The sequence below is a fragment of the Malus domestica genome, chromosome 02, assembly GCF_042453785.1.
Source record: "Malus domestica chromosome 02, GDT2T_hap1".
NCBI lineage: Eukaryota > Viridiplantae > Streptophyta > Magnoliopsida > Rosales > Rosaceae > Malus > Malus domestica.
In genome coordinates, this window is record NC_091662.1 from 12,313,937 (window position 1) to 12,338,732 (window position 24,796).

The 24,796-nt window shown below is 36.9% G+C and overlaps 1 protein-coding gene, 1 long non-coding RNA gene and 2 pseudogenes across 2 annotated transcripts; 1 reads left to right on the forward strand and 3 right to left on the reverse strand.

Moving 5' to 3' along the window:
• Positions 1 to 7,765: 7,765 nt before the first annotated feature.
• LOC103401840 (anthocyanidin 3-O-glucosyltransferase 5-like) lies at positions 7,766 to 9,849 on the reverse strand. Its single transcript, XM_008340554.4, has 2 exons — positions 8,655 to 9,849; positions 7,766 to 8,497 (listed from the first exon to the last, which is right to left on the reverse strand). The coding sequence occupies exons 1-2, from the start codon at positions 9,625 to 9,627 to the stop codon at positions 8,031 to 8,033; spliced, it is 1,440 nt and encodes a 479-aa protein (XP_008338776.2). The 5' UTR covers positions 9,628 to 9,849; the 3' UTR covers positions 7,766 to 8,030.
• A 1,408-nt stretch (positions 9,850 to 11,257) lies between these two features.
• LOC103401833 (anthocyanidin 3-O-glucosyltransferase 5-like) lies at positions 11,258 to 14,004 on the reverse strand (annotated as a pseudogene).
• Positions 14,005 to 18,577: 4,573 nt separating this feature from the next.
• Positions 18,578 to 21,477, reverse strand: LOC103402404 (anthocyanidin 3-O-glucosyltransferase 5-like; annotated as a pseudogene).
• Positions 21,478 to 22,945: 1,468 nt separating this feature from the next.
• LOC103401858 (uncharacterized) lies at positions 22,946 to 24,262 on the forward strand. The gene is made up of 3 exons (XR_523968.3): positions 22,946 to 23,215; positions 23,370 to 23,458; positions 23,805 to 24,262. It is a non-coding gene; the product is annotated as an uncharacterized lncRNA (long non-coding RNA).
• The last annotated feature ends 534 nt before the right edge of the window (positions 24,263 to 24,796 follow it).

The following is a 24,796-nucleotide window of genomic DNA, read 5'->3' on the forward strand; positions in this document are numbered from 1 at the left end:
AAACAAAACGTTTGAAACCATAATTATCTTTATAGTAATCCTCTTTGCAAAACTGTATAATTTCTGAGAATTCACTATGTATAAGTATGATATCAAATGTACGCTAACATTAAATCCAGAAGTATACCATAACACAGCAGCTCAACAGAAATATAAATAATTGTCTGCTTAATAATCCATACTAGTACGCAAGTCGGAGTCACCTATGGTGACCTGTACAACTGCACCCATATCTCATCAATCAATGCTAGAACATAAGTCGGAGTCACTTATAGTGACCTGTACGACTTATCCATATGTCATCAATCAATTCTAGCTCATAACGGAGTCACCTATAGTGACCTGTACGACTTATCCATATCTTATCAGTCAATGATAGCTCATAAGTCGGAGTCATTTATAGTGACCTGTACGACTTATCCATAGCTCATCACATATCCCTGCACACGAGTCGGAACCACCTATAGTAGTCTCTACGACAAGACTAGGTGTAAATAAGTACGCTCAAGTGCTACGATCATGTGAAGAGTGTGTGAATAAATGCGGGTTACCTACGAGTCGGAACCACCTATAGTGGTCTGTATGACAGGACTGTGCACCTACCTTGGATCCAAGGTGAGCATAAAGTGCGGGAGGTGAACATCACGTGAAGGACTGTGCCCTGGCCATGAGCGGGAGCACTAACACCGAGGTGCAGGTTTATGAGCTCTAAATGAATCTATTGTAACATATATGACTCATGGGTAACCTGTACGATAGTGTCGGAGTTGCCTAAAACTTACATGTAGTCATACCATAACTCCATCATTTCTACTAATACCATAAACTCACATGAACTTACCTGGGTGTCCTGCGTTCACCTTTGCACTTCAAAGCATTCATAATAATTATGTGCATGTAATATTGTTGACCCTAAAAACTACTAAGCCTACGTGGCCTTCGGTGAATGCGGGGCGTGCCAACTCGTCGGTCGAGCTCGGCCAAGGAGTAAATTTGTTGATGTTGCGTTGGGTGCGCTGCTGACTTCCGAATCTCGCGACTACGGCCGAGGAAGGAACACTCTTGGCCTTCGGGTTCTAGAGCTTGAAGACAAGGCTGCTAGTTCTGCAAAGTTCAATATCAAATTCGGCTTTCAATATGCCGAATGTAATAACTTGTAACACCTCACTTCGCCAAGAAGGCTAATGAGATGACCTCGACCAATAAGGATTCAGAAATCCTTCTCGACCGAGACTTGGATAGATAACCAACCGTCCTCGCCGTAGTGTTGTTGATGCCAACGAAAGATGCTACGAGATCGGCTGATTATACGGCGACAGAGCTATCTATGCCAACTGAAGATATCATCGGTTGCTTTCACAGTGCTGTTGATGTCAACAGAAGATGTGTCAGCGAAAAGAGAAAATAAAAATCTCAAGTTGTTGAGAGAGTTTGCGCAGGGCAGTTGTGTGTTGAATTGGAAGTCCTTAAATGTTGCACGGCATCTTGTATTTATAGGGATGAGTTAGCAGTTCTATATGTGCTTCGCGCGTACCATCCGTAGCTGGCCACAACTTGAACCCCCTGAAGATAAGCATTCCATACAAATAAAAACTCTTGATAGCCATCCCAACGTCAATTAGCCGTTTAACAATGACCCATCATCATTGGCTATTGGCCATTGGATTTGACGAAACCAAGTCAATTTGCATAGACATGAAACTCTTCCTATAGCATCATGAGAAACCATGCAATATTAGTACCCATATTCATGTCTAGGTGCATTAGCCCATGCTGTGCTTCCACCTGAAGGATATGCTAATTATTAGCATATATTTCTATGCTAACAATTATCCTAAATCAGAATATGCCGCACCATTATCTCAGATAGCACCACTAATCAAAAGGTAACCTTCATGCATGGTTAACCGACTCCAAGCATACGTCTAAATGCCGAGAATCCCAAATCAAATCAAACTACATAGCTCGCTTTCAAGTTGGAGATATAATTTGCATCCTATTTATCCCGTATGAGAGAATTTCAAGATAATTCATATTAAAAGATAATTATTATGATAAAACCATAATATTATCCTTTAATAATAATAATAAAATTATCTTCACTTTTCCATCCAATGGTTGGAAGCTATGCTCACTCAACAGCCTTGACTACACGGACCGATGGTGTAAATTCGGGTCCAAACAAATATACATATAGATAAACCATGATGCAATCTGATACTCAACCATGTTATAGCATTTCCATTTACACACACACACACACACACACACACACACACATATATATATATATATATATATATATATATATATATATATATATATATATATATATATATATATATATATATATATATATATCTCACATTTTCTACCAATGTCCCTCACATTGCTTAATTCCCTAAACAAGGCTATTGTCTCAATTATTTAGTCTCATTTATTGTATGGTTGCATCTAACGTCTCGTTAGACTGCCTACGTACCCTAAACAGGGATTAAGCCATTCGTAGTTCACATTAGTACTTCAAAGCATTCACAGTAATTATATGCAATAATCAATTTATAACCGTTTGTGGAATTATCAATCATATATATATACCATATAAAGGAAAAGACCCACTTACTTGAGGTCCACGCTAAGACTCCCTAGCACGCATACCGAGACATCACGAACCATCGTCGCCTATGACCAATTATCAAATCACATCTCAGAGTTCATACCGATAAAATACACAATTTACATAAAACAAACCCTACGTAATTCAATTCGGAAGATAACAGATTTCCGATCCGTTGCTTCCAAAGATCCACATTATACTTCTAGAACAACATTCTAAAGTCCCATTACGATCCAACGGTCGGATCTCTGCCAATTGTCAAAACCAAGTGGCAATTAACCTTTTATTTTATGAACTTACAAATCCAATTCGGGAAGATCCGTATATCGGATTCCTGACCCGTAAGTTCCTATGGTCCTCAAATATTACGTACTATAACGTATTAAAGTTTGGTGACGATCCGACGGTTGGATCGTCGATTCATACAATGACCTATTAACGTAACGTAGAGAATTTAGATTCCAACGATCAACCTACATCATACAACTACCAAAAATGAACTCGAGACATCTAATTAGCCTAAGATTAACATCAACGGCCCCGGCCACGCGCCGCCGTGGGTAGTGGTCGGCCGTCCCGAACCGCCGAAAAATCCAACTATTTCCAAAAATTACTAAAATTTACAGAATTGTAGGTCTCAATGAGTGAAGCAACTTTCATACGTGTGACCAAGGCCAATTAGGCTGAGAAACACCTCAATTTTACATAAATCCGTTGGAAACCTTAAATAGGGGCTACTTCGATTCGACCTCCATGCTCACTCCGACGCCTCCACAAGTGTTTGGGCTTTGTTCCTGAGGTTGAGGGGAGTCTATTGGTGGTGGTAATTGGAGGAGGTAGCTTCAAATCATGGCAGAATAGAACCCAACCAGTGCGCCCCTTCTTGTACGGTTTTACCCAAAATTCACCAAATTTCCACCCAATTTTCACATGAAAATGGAAAAGGGATCGGTTGGCCTTGTGGTAAGGGTCATTTTGACACTAACCTTGTCGTCCAAGGTGGCGAGAGATGGGAGAATCCACCGGGTTGGGTCACGAGTTAAGGGAAACTCGATTTCCCCTTTTTCTTTTCTCCTTCATTTCCCCTCCTTTCCTTCCTCTGGTTGGTCACCTTCACTCTCTCTCTTCCTTCCCTTGGCCGAAGCTCTCTCTCCCTTCCTCTTTGATTGGGCAGCCAATACCCCTTCTTCTTTTTCCCCTTCTCCCCCTGTTTCTTCTTCTCTTTCCCTCAATTTTTACCAAAGGTAATCTTAAAATAATGTAATGGTACTTAAGAAAATATATAAAATAATAAATGGTAATATCAATACCCCAATCCGCTTTTGCTTACGCCTACACAGCCATATTGTCGAGTACTACAGAAATACGCTAAAGGAATATTTCATACGTCTCACTATACGTTGGTCAACGAAAGTCAATACCCTCGCCTCTCAGGGCATTTTCGTAAATTCACACGTTTAAAATTTATAAAATCATAGAACTAGGGACGGGTTGTCACACAACATGGTTTGCACGACGAAGAAGTAACCTATGTCACTCAAAGTAGTTTTGCACAACGTAGGTTACTTCTTTGTCGCACTAACCCTTTTTTTTGGTAAAAATATTTTTTATTTAATTTTTAATAAATATTATAATTAAATTCTAAACAATAATTAATAAACCAAGAAAATTTATTTAATTATAAAATATATAAAAATGTATATACAAGATGTCCGAACAAAAAAGAAAAAACTACAACAAGTAGTCTTCTAGGTTTGATGCTTAATGTTTTCTTCTATTATAAATTCTCTCCATGTAAGATTAATTGGTTAAGCTAAATTATCAATTAAAATGTACTTTTATTGATAATTTCAGGGATGTAACACGATCATCGGCATGCCATGCATGAGTTAATTCAGCTTTAAGCTCATGCAACCGAGAAACATATTCCTGGCCCATGATGACCTTGCCCCCCTCTTCTGCAAATTTTTCTAGATCTTCCAGTTCCTCCAAATGCAAGCTTGTCGAAGGTTTCTCATGTGCTGTAAATTCATATCAGTAAAACAAACCAAAGTGACTATCATAATTGCTCAGTTGGGCAACAAAAATACTTCTGAAATGAATACTTGTTCCAAAAAATTGTAGGAACAAAGCAAAGGAGGCTGACAAATTTTTCCTACCTTTTGTCATGTCTAGGGATGGGCAAAGGTTATGGTAGATGGGTAACCGTGGTTATTTACCCATAACCATTTATGTTCATACCCGTATAACCGTTTACCCATTGGGTAATACATAAACAGTTATACCCATACCCATAACCGTTTATAAACGGTTAACCATATCCATAACCGTATACCCATTTAACCATAACCATTTACCCGTTTTTGAACCCGTTTATCCTTTTTTTTTTTACCCATTTGCCCCTTTTTCACCCGTCTACATGTTTTCTTTTAACAACTAGAAAATTATAAAAGAAAAGTTTGTCATAATTTTCGTTATACCCATGGTATGTGCTTACCAATACATCGTTATAACGGGTATCAATTTAAAGCAGTTTGTACAAAACCTAGCTAGTTCTGGAATCACAAATGCTCGGCTTTCTCCACCATCTCATGCTATTTCAGATGATGGTATGCATCTGTCCTAAACTCTCTTTCGAACCTTGTCATTAGTCCAGACCAGATTTTGTTTTTTAAGTTTTTGTGTAATATGACAATTCTTGTACTGAGGCTTCACCTCATAGCTTTCCTTTCTACGGATACATGCCGAGAAGGCTCTATGATCTCAATACAAAATATATAAACAAAGATGAATTAAAGTCACTGGTAAGCACATACCGCGGCAATGGAATACAATCTGTGGCAGATATAGTACCCGTTATAACCGTTATATATTGAAAATTACAATATATAAACAAAGAAGACTTTCGTTACAAAAGTAAAAAACAAAAATAAAGATTAGTTTTTCATATATTAAATTAAATCGGTAAATGGATACCCGTTATAACCGCGGGTAATACTCATAACCGCCCATTTAAATTTCATGGATAAACAGTTATACCCATAACCGTAACCGTGAACTTTAAATTGGTGTAACCGCGGTTACCCAAACCCATGGGTATTTTGCCTATCTCTAGTCATGTCGGACATCTGTAAGTGATAAGAAAAAGGAAAATAAAAAGTTAGAAGATAGGTTACAGCTTTCAGTGAGAAACTTAAGGAAGTAAATAGCTGGATGAGAATAGAAGGTATGGAAAACCAAAATTTCCTAGATAGATAATAGAGAAACTAATAGAAATTGAGATAGCTGTACGAAATTGAAATGAAATAGTAAGTAAAAGTATGAGGTTGAAATATTATAAAGGGAGTAATGCTAGGAAGACTAAATTTGCAGATAAAATTTACAAGCCAAATTATGTGTCACCAATAAGAAATAAATATGTTAATCAAAACTTAAATAATAGTCAAATTATCAACAACCACATCATATAATTTACAAAATTTGTTTTCAAATTTAGTTTACCTAGCATTACCCTTTTAAAAATGTTGTATAAGGTTGCAATTAATCACAAACTTAAAGATGCAAAATGTAATTTACCCTAACTTTTGATATCTAAGTTCTAACGAAGAAAGAAAAGAATTGGATCGTAATCAAATCGTGAACTGTCCACGGTTTGGGCTTTTGATGTCTAAAGTTGTTCACGTGGTGCTTCAATACTCAATTTCCAAGCCCTCAGACACCACTGGTCTGTTTTAATAGGGAAAGTATGAATAAAGGTCATAATCAATTTCATCTTTTTAGTGAAGCCCAGCAAAGATCGATGTAAAACAAAGAAATTTTCAAGCTTACCTAATACCTATTTAACAATCCGCAAAACCGATTTTAATATGTTCTTTTGCATTAGTGTGTATATCAAATTCAAACCAATAAAGCCAAAACAAACTGATAGCTACCCTTAATTAAGATTTTGTTTGAAATTTTGTTGTAACATTACCTTAAGATTACCCATTAGTTATGCAACTATTAGCTGATTATGTCTTTCTAGCATGTTTATTGATATGATATTTACGTAATTAGGCTTGGCTACGGAGGCTTATATTAAATCCTTTCGTTTAGGACTTAAACCTATTTATTGGAGATGGTCTTACGTCTATTTGCCAAGCTACCTGCTTCTCGTGAATTTAACATGATTGTTAAAAAAAATTGGCACTTAGTACTACAGTCTGGTGGTATTCCTCTTCACTTAGAAGTGAGAGGTCTTAGGTTCGAATCTCATGAATAGAGAATTCGATACTAAATTAGGATGCCCATTGTTTAGCTTAACTGAACTCTCCCTTCTTTTAGTGAAAAAAATATCAATGTACTAAAAAAAAAATTGACTGAACCGAGTTATGCAGACTTAAAAAAAATAAAAAATTGACTGACACAAGTTATGCAGCATGAATATTCATCCATGTATGATAACAAAATAGATACTTCTTTTTAAAGGGAAATATATATATATATATATATATATATATATATATATATGTGTGTGTGTGTGTGTGTGTGTGTGTGTGTGTGTGTGTGTGTCTATATAAACTTTAAATATTCATAACTTCTTCAATACTCAACGAAATCAAGTGATTCAAAAATGAAAATCATACTTCTCGATGAGACGAAGAGAATGATCCTTTTTTGTTGACAGTTAACTAAAGTTATGAATGTTTAAAGTTTACCTAGTTTCAGGCGAGTTTTTCAATTTTCCTTCGGACCAAACAACTTTGCAGCTATTTTCTGACCATCTCCCGCAACCATTGGGCTTCCAAATAGGTGTAATCTTATTCTACACTTTCCTGTCTTCATTTTGATATATTATGGGTCGAATTTGGTTAAGAAACGATTGAGTTACGAAGCTTTGAAAATTGCCCAAACTTCCGGCCAAGAGCTCTGGGACACTTAACGGAGTTTTTAACGGAATGACCAAAATGATGGATGGTGGAAAATCTCAGGGTCATTTATATTGATTTGAAATCTCAGGAATCAAAATGAAGAGTTATGCAAATCTCAGGAACCATTTTCGCGAGTTAGCCATATATATATATGTGTGTGTGTGTGTGTGTGTGTGTGACCAGACCAATTGGTGTGATTGAGAACAAAAAGAGAACAAAATTTATTCTGCACATGTAATTTGCCCAATAGTAAGAGAATACACACCATTTTGCCATATATCTTATTGATGTTTATACATCATCATACAATATTCAAACAGATTTTTAACTAAAATGGTTGCTAAGATTGACCTAAATCCTCAATTTGGTCACTAATAAAGTTTGTTCATTTTTATTGTTAAGGACTAAACTGAGAAGTTAAGACAATTCTCAAGATTATTTAGGTTAAAATGCCTATTGAAAACAACAAGCATATTTGAGAGCCTTCACATTCTCCAACTCTCCTAGCATTTTCTTTCATTGCCACTTGATATTTGAGACAGTGCATTATATGACGAACCACCTACGCTCCATGCTTTGGCAGCACTTAATTTAAGCCCCTTAACCCTACCTCTTATGGCCTGACCATCTTTGTCCACCATGATCTTTCTCACCATTTCCTTTATCTCTTCCCTGCCAACCATTTTCTTCGATGGTAGCACTTTTGATCTGACGGCAACACCAAGTTCCTCAGTCAACATTGTAGCGTTCATCCTCTGCTCCGCATAGAGTGGCCAAACCATCATCGGTACTCCATTGGTCATGCTCTCGAGGCTTGAGTTCCATCCACAATGTGACCAAAATCCTCCTATTGATGGATGACTTAAAATGTCCACTTGAGACACCCAAAGAGGCACAACCAACCCAACGTCATGAGTCCGGGTCAAGAATCCTTTGGGCAAATAGGTTGATGGGTCATCGTCTTGATTTCCTTAAATAAAATTACTAAATGTAAATGAAGGTATCGATTGTAACACAATATCAATAATTTATCAAATACTACAAATTAGTACATTACATATATAAGAATTTCTATGAAGATAACAATTAAAATTTGATGATATATATTAGGTAAGTTTGAAAATTACCTGAAGTGAAAAAAGCAGCATCTGCGGATCTAGCCGGTGGTCGTACAACCCAAATGAATCTTTGTTGACTCAATTCCAAACCCCAAGCCATTTCTGTCATCTGCTCCAAGGACACAGTCCCTCCACTCCCTAATGACACAAATATCACAGATTCACAAGGTTGCTTGTCTAGCCAATTAAACAAGCCTTCATCCCTTATACCGGTTGAGGTTGAACCGGCTGATTGGACCTGCCTCGTCAATGGTCCAATGGGATAAACTGGCACCTTAACCACTCTGCCCAAGAGTCCCTCATCCCGTAACGCATCTATTGTTTTGTGCTCCAAGTCTTCCCATGTGTTCATCAAAATCCCATCACTCTTCGGGAAATTAGTATCTATCCTTACATATTCCAAATATTGTTGGTCAATCCGGTCCAGCATCGGGTCAACCACGTCTTCGGGCTGAACGGGCTTGCAACCCGGAATTCTCAGCGGTTCAGTCTGGTCCACATACTCTCCTTCCACTTCTTTATCAAAAACTGGCACGTAGACAGTCAAGGCTACGAACCATGCAGTGCTAGCAATGTAAACGTACTTAGGAATCCCCAGCTCGTCGCCAATGGACAGAGATTCGGTGCTGAAGAGGTCAACGATAAGCACTGTAGGACGAAGAGAAGACTCCATTCCAAGTATGGCTGACCGAAACGCAGGTCGTGCTTCACGCATCATGACAGCAAGGAGGGTAGTGACAGCAGCATCGGGGCCAACACAGCCGGAAATGTCGGGCGGTGGGAGTTCAATAATGTCAAAAAATTTAGGGGTGGCGGCTGCCTTGAGGAGCTCAGACTCAGTCTTGGAAGTAGGAGATGGGATGGCGAAGATCGTCACGGTGAAATTCCGGTGGGTGACAAGTCGTTTTGCGAGTTCGAAGGCGGGGATAAGGTGGCCGAGGCCTGGGCTGCAAAGTATGGCAGCATGTGGCTGTGAACTCATGGTAGACGGAGAGCGATGGCTTTAGCCCTTAGTGCACCAGTTGGGGTTTTTTTTTTTTTTTTGAACAATTGCGCATGGCAGTTTGTGTGTTGAACTGGAGTCCCTTAATGTTGCACAGCCTTCATGTATTTATAACGTTGGATATCTACCTGGCACAACCTGATGGTGCTTGTAGAGTCCAATTGCAATTCTTTTCCACGGAACAAAAACTAATCCACATCAAAGAACTACCATATCCTTCAAATAGATGTTCACGATTTTCCAAACTTCACAAAAGCCTATCCAAATAAAAGTCTTATCACCATAGCCTAGCCTATCTAGGCTTGTCATCGTTATCCAAGACTATTAAATCTTAGACTTATCACATCACCATAAAAAACCAAGCCTATCTAGACTTCTCCATAATCCATCCATGCATGCACCATGACTTTTCAAACCTCATCTACCAAGTTTCTCCAATCTAATAGCAATAATCCCAAGTTCACTCGAATTGTACTTGTTCGTAGATATAATGCTAAGATAATCCAAATTACAAAATAATTACTATGACAAAAACCATAATATTATCCTTTAACAAAAATATCTTCACTTTTCTATCCGACGATTGAAAAATATGCTTACTCAACGGCCTTGATTACACAGGCCGATGGTGTAAATTTGGGTCCAAACAAATGCATTTTATAATTAACTCATTTTCCCAATACAAATCTCATAAAGAAAATGAAACATAAAATCAAAAGTTTGTATTTCTTTAATGGCCTATTTGCTTCACTTTAACTAGCATATGGGCACACGCACAATTTTTTATTTTTGTTTTTGAAATAGAAGAAGAGAGGAAGAGAGGAAGAGAGTGATAGAGAATGTGGGAGTGAGAATTTTTTTTTTTTTTTAATTAGAGATGTTAGGATTACATGTAGGTGATGTTTTGAAAAAAAACAACAAAATTTGGTTTTGTGAAATTTCATTTTTGCCTCATATTTCTTATTCATATTTTGTTTTAATTAAAGTGTTAAACTGATAATTTCATAGGATTTTGGTTGACAATGAATGTTTTATTAATTAGTAAAGATGATCTAGGTTGCAATCACCAATAATTTAAAAGAAAATATAAATTTGCCCTCTCACATAGAGCTAAGTGCAGTATAGCGACAGCGACGGTAACACACTTGAATTTCATTTAAACATTTTGTCAAATACCTTCGGTGCAAATTTTAAGGGACAAATTCTTAATGTTTCATGAATCTTTTTTACGACCGAAAGGACGACCGCCCCTCTTGCTCTATATGGCCACCGCTCAAAGATGACAGATATTAACTGGCAAGGAAAGCCAAGTCTCGTGGCAATTTTTATCTTTATTTGAAGAGGTGACAAATACTTTTCTGTAGGGGAGCTTTCTGGGTGTCGTTGATTGCGTATTATTTCAAGAGGCGTATTCATATGAAATGCTACTGAAGGATCGGCATCAGTGATAGGTACAATCATATTTATCTCTTTCATTCCTCTTAAAATATCTTTCTATGATATGTTACCGAGAAATAAAACTATGACAATCAGATCAATAATTTTCTTCTGGTTAATTTAATTTCATATTTTCTTTTAATTTCTTACATATGAGTAAATATGAGAAATGTTGGAATGAAATTGAATCCATAATCTTATTGATGTTTGTACATCATCATACAATATTCAAACAGATTTTTAACTAAAATGGTTGTTGAGATTGACCTAACTCCTCAATTTGGTCACTAATAAAGTTTGTTCATTTTTATTGTTAAGGACTAAACTGAGAAGTTAAGACAATTCTCAAGATCATTTAGGTTAAAATTCCTATTGAAAACAACAAGCATATTTGAGAGCCTTCACATTCTCCAACTCTCCTAGCATTTTCTTTCATTGCCACTTGATATTTGAGACAGTGCATTATATGACGAACCACCTACACTCCATGCTTTTGCAGCACTTAATTTAAGCCCATTAACCCTACCTCTTATTGCCTGACCATCTTTGTCCACCATGATCTTTCTCACCATTTCCTTTATCTCTTCTCTGCCAACCACTTTCTTCGATGGTAGCACTTTTGATCTGACAGCAACACCAAGCTCCTCAGTCAACAGTGTAGCGTTCATCCTCTGCTCCCCATAGAGTGGCCAAACCATCATCGGTACCCCATTGGTGATGCTCTCGAGGCTTGAGTTCCATCCACAGTGCGACCAAAATCCTCCTATTGATGGATTACTTAAAATGTCCACTTGAGACACCCAAAGAGGCACAACCAACCCAACGTCATGAGTCCGGGTCAAGAATCCTTTGGGCAAATAGGTTGATGGGTCATCGTCTTGATTTCCTTAAATAAAGTTACTAAATGTAAGTGAAGGTATCGATTGTAACACAATATCAATAATTTATCAAATACTACAAATTAGTACATTACATATATAAGAATTTCTATGAAGATAACAATTAAAAATTGATGATATATATTAGGTAAGTTTGAAAATTACCTGAAGTGAAAAAATCAGCATCTGCGGATCTAGCCGGTGGTCGTACAACCCAAATGAATCTTTGTTGACTCAATTCCAAACCCCAAGCCATTTCTGTCATCTGCTCCAAGGACACAGTCCCTCCACTCCCTAATGACACAAATATCACAAATTCACAAGGTTGCTTGTCTAGCCAATTAAACAAGCCCTCATCCCTTATACTGGTTGAGGTTGAACCGGCTGATTGGACCTGCCTCGTCAATGGTCCAATGGGATAAACTGGCACCTTAGCCACTCTGCCCAAGAGTCCCTCATCCCGTAACGCATCTATTGTTTTGTGCTCCAAGTCTTCCCATCTGTTCATCAAAATCCCATCACTCTTCGAGAAATTAGTTCCTATCCTTACATATTCCAAATATTGTTGGTCAATCTGGTCCAGCATCGGGTCAACCACGTCTTCAGGCTGAACGGGCTTGCAACCCGGAATTCTCAGTGGTTCAGTCTAGTCCACGTACTCTCCTTCCACTTCTTTATCAAAAACTGGCATGTAGACAGTCAAGGCTATGAACCATGCAGTGCTAGCAATGTAAACGTACTTAGGAATCCCAAGCTCGTCGTCGATAGACAGAGATTCGGTGCTGAAGAGGTCCACGATAAGCACTATAGGACGAAAAGAAAACTCTATTCCAAGTATGGCTGACAGAAACGCATGTCGTGCTTCACGCATCATGACTGCAAGGAGGGTAGCGACAGCAGCATCGGGGCCAACACAGCCGGAAATGTCGGGCGGTGGGAGTTCAATAATGTCAAAAAATTTGGGGGTGGCGGCTGCCTTGAGAAGCTCAGACTCAGTCTTGGAAGTAGGAGATGGGATGGCGAAGATCGTCACGGTGAAATTCCGGTGGGTGACAAGTCGTTTGCGAGTTCGAAGGCGAGAATAAGGTGGCCGAGGCCTGGGCTGCAAAGTATGGCAGCATGTGGCTGTGAGCTCATGGTAGAAGGAGAGTGATGGCTTTAGCCCTTAGTGCACCGGTTGGGGTTTTTTTTTTTTTTTTTTGAACAAAAGTGCACCGGTTGAGCTTTAAATAGGGACAACGAGCGAATCAAAATAATCTTTGCTCTAAAATCGTTGGACAAGATTACTTTTAGATTAATACCTTAACTAAGATTAAAAATTAAATTAAATTCCTTAACCTCATGTCCATATCAGCATGCATATTCCACCCCGTACTTTATTTTTATTTTCGTTTTAGGATTTTTATTTTTGTAATGTTGTTGACCTTAAAAACTACCAAGCCTATGTGGCGCGCAGGTCGAGTAACTAATTAGCTAACTACGTCTTTTGGTTGTATGCGGGTGTGCCAACTCGTCGACCAAGCTCGACCGAGGAGTAAAATTTGTTGATGTTGCGTTGGGTGCGCTGCTGACTTCTGAATCTCGCGACTGTGGCCGAGAAATGAACACTCTCGGCCTTCGGGTTCTAGAGCCTGAAGACAAAGCTGCTAGTTCTACGAAGTTCAATATCAAATTCGGCTTTCAATGTGTCGAATGTAATAACTTGTAACACCTCACTTCGCCGAAAAGGCTAATGAGATGACCTCTGCCAATAAGGATTCAAAAATTCTTCTCGACCGAGACTTGGATAGATAACCAGTCGACCTTGACGCAGTGCTGTTTATCCAAACTGAATGTGCTCCATGGTCGGCTGATTCTAAGGCAACAGTACTGTTTATCCAAACTGAAGATGTTCACCGGTTCCCTTCACAGTGTTGTTTATCCAAACTAAAATGTGTTGGCGAAAAAGAAAATAAAAAATCTCAAGATGTTTGGAGGTTTTGCGTAGAGCGAGGGTTTGCGCATGGCAGTTTGTGTGTTGAACTGGAGTCCCTCAACGTTGCACAGCCTTCATGTATTTATAGCGTTGGATATCTACCTGGCACAACCTGATGGTGCTTGTAGAGTCCAACTGCAATTCTTTTCCACGGAACAAAAACTAATCCACATCAAAGAACTACCATATCCTTCAGATAGATGTTCACGATTTTCCAAACTTCACAAAAGCCTATCCAAATAAAAGTCTTATCACCATAGCCTAGCCTATCTAGGCTTGTCATCGTTATCCAAGACTATTAAATCTTAGACTTATCACATCACCATAAAAAACCAAGCCTATCTAGACTTCTCCATAATCCATCCATGCATGCACCATGACTTTTCAAACCTCATCTACCAAGTTTCTCCAATCTAATAGCAATAATCCCAAGTTCACTCGAATTGTACTTGTTCGTAGATATAATGCTAAGATAATCCAAATTACAAAATAATTACTATGACAAAAACCATAATATTATCCTTTAACAAAAATATCTTCACTTTTCTATCCGACGATTGAAAAATATGCTTACTCAACGGCCTTGATTACACAGGCCGATGGTGTAAATTTGGGTCCAAACAAATGCATTTTATAATTAACTCATTTTCCCAATACAAATCTCATAAAGAAAATGAAACATAAAATCAAAAGTTTGTATTTCTTTAATGGCCTATTTGCTTCACTTTAACTAGCATATGGGCACACGCACAATTTTTTATTTTTGTTTTTGAAATAGAAGAAGAGAGGAAGAGAGGAAGAGAGTGATAGAGAATGTGGGAGTGAGAATTTTTTTTTTTTTTAATTAGAGATGTTAGGATTACATGTAGGTGATGTTTTGAAAAAAAACAACAAAATTTGGTTTTGTGAAATTTCATTTTTGCCTCATATTTCTTATTCATATTTTGTTTTAATTAAAGTGTTAAACTGATAATTTCATAGGATTTTGGTTGACAATGAATGTTTTATTAATTAGTAAAGATGATCTAGGTTGCAATCACCAATAATTTAAAAGAAAATATAAATTTGCCCTCTCACATAGAGCTAAGTGCAGTATAGCGACAGCGACGGTAACACACTTGAATTTCATTTAAACATTTTGTCAAATACCTTCGGTGCAAATTTTAAGGGACAAATTCTTAATGTTTCATGAATCTTTTTTACGACCGAAAGGACGACCGCCCCTCTTGCTCTATATGGCCACCGCTCAAAGATGACAGATATTAACTGGCAAGGAAAGCCAAGTCTCGTGGCAATTTTTATCTTTATTTGAAGAGGTGACAAATACTTTTCTGTAGGGGAGCTTTCTGGGTGTCGTTAATTGCGTATTATTTCAAGAGGCGTATTCATATGAAATGCTACTGAAGGATCGGCATCAGTGATAGGTACAATCATATTTATCTCTTTCATTCCTCTTAAAATATCTTTCTATGATATGTTACCGAGAAATAAAACTATGACAATCAGATCAATAATTTTCTTCTGGTTAATTTAATTTCATATTTTCTTTTAATTTCTTACATATGAGTAAATATGAGAAATGTTGGAATGAAATTGAATCCATAATCTTCTTCTCTTAATTAATTCTCTTTCCTGCTCAAGTCGGCTGTCACCACCCCCTCCCAGACAAGAGACTCCGCACCAACCTTTAATTTTGATAGAACTTATTAACGAAGAAACTTGAGGTTTCATCATAAAATCAAAGAAAAATTAATGAAAATGACTTGAAAACTTTAAGTTTTAACGATAAGAACAAAATAAAGGGTAAAGTGAATAGTACCATGATTGATTTTTTAGTGTAAAAATATAATTTTTCGTTAAAATGAACAGTACCGGGAGTTTTTTGTTAAAATTCCCTAAACTCAATTGACAATATGAAGAGTAGTTCAATCTCTTATAAGCCCTTACAGGTTTCTCCTTTCATTAATGTGAGACTCTTTTATCTTCACATTCTCACATGCTTTCTCATTTGTGACGAATTTTCAAGACAAACACGTGGACAACACGAATTGGATGACATGAAGTAGACCTGTAAACAGGTCGGATTTATTGGGTTTGGGTCGGGTTTAACCCGACCCGTTAAGTTAACGGGTCATCCGAACCCAACCCGTTAAGCTAACGGGTCACCCGAACCCGACCCGTTAACAATTATTTTTATTTTTATTTTTTGCATAAAGTTTATTTTTTGTCATTAAGATTTTACTAAAATTACTAAAATATCCTCAACTAACGGGTGCTAACGGGTGTTAACGAGTCCTAACGGGTATAACGGGTTGACCCAAAGTGACCCGTTATTTAACGGGTTGTTAACGGGTTCACCCATTAACGACCCGACCCGTTAAGTATCCACCCAAATACAAATATTAACGGGTTGGGTCGGATCGAGTTAACGGGTTGGGTCCAAAATGCCAGGCCTAACATGAAGCACGTGCTGTTGGGTCAACCTACTCTGTTACCATGAAGAAAACTGAGATTCTACCATAAAACTAATTGGCAATATAGGGAGTATCTCAATCTCTTATAAACCCTTACAAGATTTAGTGAGATTTTTTTACCTTGACATTTTTACAATTAATAATAATTCATAACTAGAAACCAACTACGCAAACAAATATCATGGAATTAGTGTACGAAGCTTTTACGCCAATCAGTCAAAACATGTGTGCATGATTCACGGTTTAAGGTACGTCATAATACAATATTGATGTACTGATATACACATAATTATAATTATTAGTTTATAATATTAAAACATAAGGCCTTAGAGCAACTCTACTGCAGTAATTGCTCAGGCAATTGGACAAAAGCAATTATTACTTTAGTAAATAACCGGCCGAGTGTATCTCTATATTGTAAGTGAATTATTAGGACAATCGGTATTAAAAAGTTATTAAAAAAAAGCTATTTTTTTAATTAATTAAAAAAAATTATGTTTTATTTCAAATAGGATTTTTAACAAATTATGTCATGCCACATGTCATTATCCAAATTTACAATTTTTTCTGAATAGAATTTTTATTATATTTTTAAGAAATCCCCATAGTGTTGCGTGTTATGATTCTGCAAGAATTTTGTAGATATGTTTTCAATAAGAATTTTAACTAATCTTGCCGCGCTATGTGTCACTATCCAAGAATATAAATAGATTAATTTTCTTTATTTTTTCAATTTTTAAGTTGAAAAAATATGGACCATTGATGATATAGCCATTACATAATCAAACGGCCCATGATACGCTCCATGTACTTGTCATTAAGAATGAGTTCAATATTTTAAAACTGTTAGAAATTTAACGGCACATAAATTTAGTCGTTGAAAATTCAATGTACAACAATTGCCCACGTTGAGTGCACCTGCAGTGCGACTTTTTGGTCGGCTCACTCTTGACTCGTGTGCGAAAGTCCACATGCCTGACACAAAAAAAAAAAAAAATATTAATGTGGCTGATGTCAAATGGACTCAGGTGCATACCTGCGACTTCTACATAATAACAGAGAAACTAATAGAAACTAAGATTGTTTTACGAAATTAAAATGAAATAATTAGTAAATATAGGAGGTTGAAATATTTAAAATGTTGTATGAAGTTGTAATTGAGCACAAACTTCAAAATGCAAAATGTAAATTACCCTAAGTTTTAATATCTAACCAAGAAAGAAAAGAATTGGGTCGCAATAAAATCGTGGTTAACTATCCTTCATAGTTTGGGCTTTGGGCTTTTGATGTATAAAGTTGTTCAGAAGGTGCTTCTGTAGTCAATTTTGAAGCCCTCAGAAACCAATGGTCTGTTTTAATAGGGAAAATATGAATAAAGGTTATATTTTAATAGGAGTTTCAACGAAACATTCTTAGTACTGTTCACTTTAATGAAAAATGACATTTTTACTCTAAAAAGTCACTCCTGGTACTATTCGTTTACAACACGTTTTTGTCATTTACAACTCAAAGTTTTCAAATTTTTTTCATTAGTTTTCCTTATTTTAATTTCCTCTTTTAGTGTAGCTCGTCAAAGCTCGATGTGAGACAAAGAAATTTTCAAGCTTACCTAATACCTATTTAACAATCCGCAAAACCGGTTTTAATATCTTCTTTTGCATAAGTGTGTATATCAAATTCAAACCAATCAAGCCAAAACAAATTGATAGCTTACCCTTAATTAAGATTTTGTTGGGAATTTTGTGTTGTAACATTACCTAGAAGTGATGCAACTATTAGCCGGGTATGTCTTTCTAGCATGTTTATTGGTAGGATATTCACGTAATTAGGCTTGGCTAGGGAGGCTGAAATCCTATCGTTCAGGACCTAGACCTGTCCATTGGAGATGGTCTTAGGTCTATACGCCGAGCTACCTGCTTCTCATTCATTTGATATGAGTAGGATATGACATAATTAAGAACAAACATGAGTGTTAAAGAAAACTTCAATGAATCAAGTTATGCAGTACGAATATTAATCCATGTATGATAACAGAATTGATACCTCTCCTAAAAGGGGGACATATATGTGTGTTTGACCAGATCTATTTGTATGATTGAGAACAAAAGAACAAAATTCATTTTACACATGTTTGTGAGATGCTAGTTTGCATAAAAGTAAGAGAATACACACCATTCAACCATATATTATTGACGCTTAAACTTCACCATACAATATTGAAAAAGGCTTTTTAAGTAAAATGATTGCTGAGATCGACCTAACTCATCAGTTTGATCACTATAACATTTATCGACTTTTATGTCATGGACTAAACTGAGGAGTTAAGTCAAATCTCATAGATAATTTTGGTTAAAACGCATATTGAAAATAAGAAGCATATTTGAGAGCCTTCATTTTCCGCAACTCCCTTAGCATTTTATTTGATTGCCACTTGATATTTGAGACAGTGCATTATATGATGAACAACCTACGCTCAATCCTTTGGCAGCGTTTAATTTAAGCTCTTTAACCCTACCTCTTATTGCCTGACCATTTTTGTCCACCATGATCTTTCTCATCATTTCCTCTATCTCTTCTCTCCCAACCACAGTCTTCAATGGTAGCACTTTTGATCTGACACAACACCAAGTTCCCCTGTCAAAATTTTAGCCTTCATCCTCTGCTCTGCATGGAGTGGCCAAACGATCATCGGCACTTCATTGGTGATGCTCTCGAGGCTTGAGTTCCGTTCACAATATGATCAAAATCCTCCTATTGATGGATGACTTAAAATGTCTACTTGAGGGGCCCAAAGAGGCATAACCAACCCAACGTCACGGATCCGGGTCAAAAATCCTTTTGGTAAATAGGTTGATGGGTCATCATCTCCATTTCCTTAAATAAAGGTACTAAATGTAAATAAAAATATCAAATATAACACAATATCGATAATGCTAAAATATTGTAAATCAGTACATTACACTAATAAGATTTTTTTCTCTAAAGATAACAATTAAAATTTAGTGATATATATTAGGTAAGTTTGAGAATTACCTAAAGTGTAAAAAAACAGCATCTGCGGATTTAGATGGTGGTCGTACAACCCAAATGAATCTTTGTTGACTCAACTCCAACCCCCAAGCCATTTCTATCATCTGCTCAAAGGACATGGTCCCCCCACTCAGTGGCGAAGCTACATAAGGGTAAGGAATGACGTCCGCTCCTCCACTCGTCGTAAATTAAGACCAAGAGCGGTGATTCCGCCCCCCTGGTCCCATTGGAAGTGATGATGTACGTTTGTGTTTTCTGGGTTCATTGCTGTTGTGCAGCTTTGCTGCACGCAAGTTCCTGTTTTTTTTTTTTTTTTTTTTTTGTGTAAAAACTAGGCCAAAAAAACGTCGTTTAGGTACTGGTAAAAAATTAAAAAACTCCCTTCAGTGGGATGACATCGTTTGGGTTATTGAGTTAAAAAAATAATAATAATTAAAGGAGACCACTCGTCCCTCATTGCCTTCACTATCCCAGACCCCTTACCTTCCGACTTTCAAACCAACTGGAGAGTAGTAGCTCCCTAAATCCCAGCCGCAACATCCTGTTAGCCTTCCTTGCTTCAAAAGTTCAAGCTGACCTCCCTGCTGCCAACTTCCAAGCGTCATCCTTTGGTTTGGTTGGCAACTTCTCTCCAAATTTTTAGATGAAATCTTTCATTTTCAAATTTATATTATCCCTAACCCTAATTCATTATTTAATACAACATGTTGTTTAATTTATATAGAATCATAGAGTAATTGATCAACATTGTTAATGACTATATATTATGATTATTGATAAGAAATTCTATAATTATTGATGGATGAAATTGTTATTTAGGGTAAAAATTGAATTTTTGATTATAGATTAATTGATTATTGATATTGATTAATTGAATTTTTGTTTGTTGAATAATTTATATGATTATTGGTATTGATTGGTTTAATTAGTTATTTGTCATATACTCATATGGTATATTCTACTCTAAGATTAAGAATCTAAGATTTTTTTCTTCTTCTCATTATACAATTAATTAATATAAAGATACTATAAAGAGCCTATTATGCAAAGTTTTCATGGTATGAAACGTTGTCGGCAACTATTATAATGTGTTTGTATTCATAAACCATGGAAGATATTACTATAAAAGGATTTGATTGTTGTGATTTTTTTGAATCTTGCACCCTTTAAGTTCCCCCCCTCACCCCCGACAAATCCTGGCTTCGCCACTGCCCCCACTCTCCCTAATGCCACAAATATCACATATTCACAGGGTTGCTTGTCTAGCCATTTAAACAAGCCCTCCTCCCTTGGACCGGCAACCGGCCAATTGGACCGGCCTCGTCAATGGTCCAATAGGATAAACTGGCACCTTAGCCACTCTACCCAAGAGTGCCTCGTCCCGTAATGCGTGTAATGTTTTGTGCTCCAAGTCCTCCCATGTATTCATCAAAATCCCATCACTCTTCAGCAAATTATAGTACCTATCCTTACGTATACCAAATATTGGTGGTCACTCCGGTCCAGCATCGGGTTAAGCACGTCGTCGTGCTGAACCGGCTTGCAACCCGGAATTCTCAGCGGTTCAGTCTGGTCCGCGTACTCTCCATCCACTTGTTTTATCAAGAACTGGCACGTAGACAGTCAAGGCTACGAGCAATGCACTGCTAGCAATGTAAGACGAAGAGAAGATTCCATTCCAAGTATGGCTGACCGAAACGCAGGTCGTACTTCACGCATCATGACTGCAAGGAGTGCAAAGGCCGTAGCTTCAGGGCCAACACAGCCGGAAATGTCGGGCGGTGGGAGGTCAACAATGTCACAAAACTTGGGGGTGGTGGCTGCCTCGAGGAGCTCAGACTCAACCTTGGAAGTAGGAGATGGGATGGCGAAGATCGTCACGGTGAAGTTTCGGTGGATGACAAGTCTTTTTGCGAGCTCGAGGACGGGGATGAGGTGGCCCAGGCCTGGGCTGCAAAGTATGGCTGCATGTGGCTTTGAGCTCATGGTAGACGGATAGCAATGGCTTTAGCCTTTAGTGCACTGCTTGAGCTTAAATAGGGAAACGAAGTTCACTTGCACCTTGTAAATCAAAACAATCATTGTTATTTTATTTTATTTTATTCGTAAAAATAAATCATTTGTTATTTTATTTTGATGTTTTATACAAGTGACTAGGGGAGGATTCACTCAGGATCCGGGTTCTCCCGAAGAAGCACATGTGAAGAACTTGACCACCCAACCATTTGGGTAGATGGTTAAAGAGAGAAGACTATCAAGACTGTACAAATGTCGTGCAACAAAAGTTTTAGACCAAGAAGAAATATTTAATTTCATACAATGAGAAACACATAAAAGACCATCATGACTCTGATGTTCTTAAACCTTGGTTGCAACAAAGAAAAAAAACTTTCTCGCTCCATTTCCCACTGATCAACTCCTCATTTTTCTTTTCTTTTTTTATTTGTTGTCTAATCAGGTTGGGACACCTAATATTAAATTAGTAAAGAGACAGTGTATGCTCAACCAATACTTTTTATACCATATGTTTGACACAAATTTTTTTTTTAAATTCACCATAAATTCATACAACCTACGAAAAATATTTTGCAAAGTACTAGGAACTCGTAATCATTTGAACTTCATCTAATACCATCAAATTCACTAAAATATTAAGCAAAAATTGTGATATTTTTTGTACATTATATGTTAAATAATAAACCCAAATTTTCAATACAAGTATAGTTGTTTTTTTAAGAGTAAATAGACACTTATTTATATGATATATGTAACACCCTGCCCCCGAAATATTTTTTTTCGGGAATAATTTCGTTGGTCGGCCCAATTTTAAATCGTGGTTAATTTATTACCATTAATCACATTTCTTTACTTCAATAATTCATTTTCTTACAAAACTATCCACATTTTTAAATATCAAAACATACAATTGCATTACCAATTTAATTCACTAACATTAATCACTATTCTTTATATAAATTCCTTCATTCCACATATGATTCATAACCATTATTCTCTTATCAACATACAATTACATTTTCCATGAATTTCCATTTTCTTCTCTTAGATCAAATTTCCAACTAAAAATTTATTCTCGATTATTTAACCTTACTTGTTTTATGGCTGCATCTAACTCCTCGTTAGAGTGATCGGTTAGAATTCTATTAGAGTTGGCAAGCAACAGGAATGGATTCTTGCTGTGTGGCTTTGAAAAACACCCATTTGAGAAGACCAAGTGGTTTATGCTAAGGTTGGAAAAAAAATCCCAAACCATACCAAAAAAATCCCGATCCCAAACCAAAATTTTTGAAATTTTCGGTATATCATCCCGAACCAAACCGAAATTTTCGGTATGGGATTCGGTTTTGCATCTCCATATTTTCGGTATTCCCATGCCGAACCAAAAATAAATATTATATATATAATATTTTTTAATTATAAGAAAATTATTTCAACTGTTCATTGTTTTGGATTTAATCTGTACCGTTCATTTGTTTTTAGGTCCAATCTCCCATTTCACTTCTGATCCATTGATTCGATCGAACTTGAAGCGCAGCCTTCCTCACCGAGCCCTCATCTCATCTCTGTGTCGAATTCCGGCCAGCCACCGGCCCACCACCACACCATACTATCTCCTCTGACTCTCCAACCTTCCTTCACCACACAGCCACCGCCACGCCACCGCTCTCTCTCTCGCGATCTCTCTCTCTCGGGTGATTTGCTCTCACATCACATAACTCTCGATCCAGCACCAGCATCAAATAGTGCAGCTACAGGTAATGCTACCCATTCTTTTTGTTACTTGACCACTAAGAAATTTTATGAGAATCGGATTTCCATATTTTTGTTTTGGCTATAGAATCTTAGATACATGATCTTGTTTTAATGTTTGATGGCAAATCAAGTTTTGTAATTCTGTTTTCTTTGCAGTTCTATATTTATTTTTTGGGCTGAGGTTACTTTACATTGCTTGGAGATCATCAGATTCTAAATCTTCCCAGAAGAAAGAAATTGAAGAAGTAAGTTTATTATATGTTTTCACTTTTTAGCCTTTATTTGATTTGTATTTATTTATGATCTCTAGATAGATGGATGGTAAACTAACAATGCTTGGTGCCTGTACTACCCAGTTTATGGATCATAATAATCAACTTTAGTTCGGATAAAGCAATATTTAAAATTTTTGAAGACTTGCTTTGATGCTTTTGAATGAACATGTGAATGAGGGAGGTCTTCAAAACCTCCGAAAACAACCTCATCTGTATAGTGATAAAGATTGCAAAACAACTTTACCTTAACTGTGCAACTGATAAAGTAAGATGATGACATTGAGTTAACTGGTGTCATATGTTTAAAACTTTCCAGGCTCATTGGTTTTCCCTTGAGTTAGCCATGAAAGTACTAGGCATTTACGAGAAGTGGGGATAATCTCAGAATTCAGAGTTGTTCTGAATTGACTGCCTGCATTATTCCTGATGTCTGATCACTTTTTATATCCTTTTGTCTTCATCGCGTTTATGAGCTTACAACATGAATTTTGTCCCTTTGCCAGTCTATTTTGTTATTTTTGCTGTCTAAATTTGTTTCCATGGTGTTGTAACTTGTAACTAAAAGGTTCAGATACTGCAAAAGTGTGATTTCTTATTATCGATGTGATCAAGATTTAAGTTGTTCTGTGTGTCAATTAGGTACTTTCCACTGGACTTGGTAGGATTGTGTCAAACTTGATATCACGGAAGCATACGAATAGTGCAGCTACATTAGCTACCAATTCTTTTTGTTACTTGACCACTAAGAAATTTTATGAGAATTGGATTTCCATATATTTGTTTTGGCTATAGAATCTTAGATACATGGTCTTGCTTTAATGTTTGATAGCAAATCAAGTTTTGTGGTTCTGTTTTTGTTTCTCATACCATATGACTCTCTAATTGTAAACTACTGGATGGCTACATATGTGTACATGTGAAATGTATACTTTCACAACAGTAAACACAAAAGAAAGTAAGCAAGGAAGTGTTAGACTATGATGAACTGTCATTCTGTAGGATTTATTATAGACACCATTAGTAGAATCATAGATCAGATTATTGAGGTATCACATTTTATGCTGTACACAAGGTCAGGGAGACCATGCTATAAACTAGGACTAGACAGCATAATATGTCAAATTTTAGTCCAAAAGCCCAAAACCATTTCGGGATTCTCGATTTGTCCCGAAATCCTGAAACTATTTTGGGATTCCCGAAAATTGGGATTCCTGAAAATTTGGTTTGGGATCGGTATTGAAATTGGGATTCCCGAAAATTTCGGTTTGGGAATCGGGACAAGGGTTTCTGTATGGGATCCCATACCGA

What these genes read in the sequence shown, in the direction of transcription:
- LOC103401840 (XM_008340554.4), bottom strand. Translation starts at nt 9,627, where the DNA reads ATGAGTTCACAGCCACATGCTGCCATACTTTGCAGCCCAGGCCTCGGC. An exon ending in TGCTGCTTTTTTCACTTCAG is followed by an intron (nt 8,498 to 8,654) that starts GTAATTTTCAAA and finishes ATTTTATTTAAG; the next exon opens with GAAATCAAGACGATGACCCA.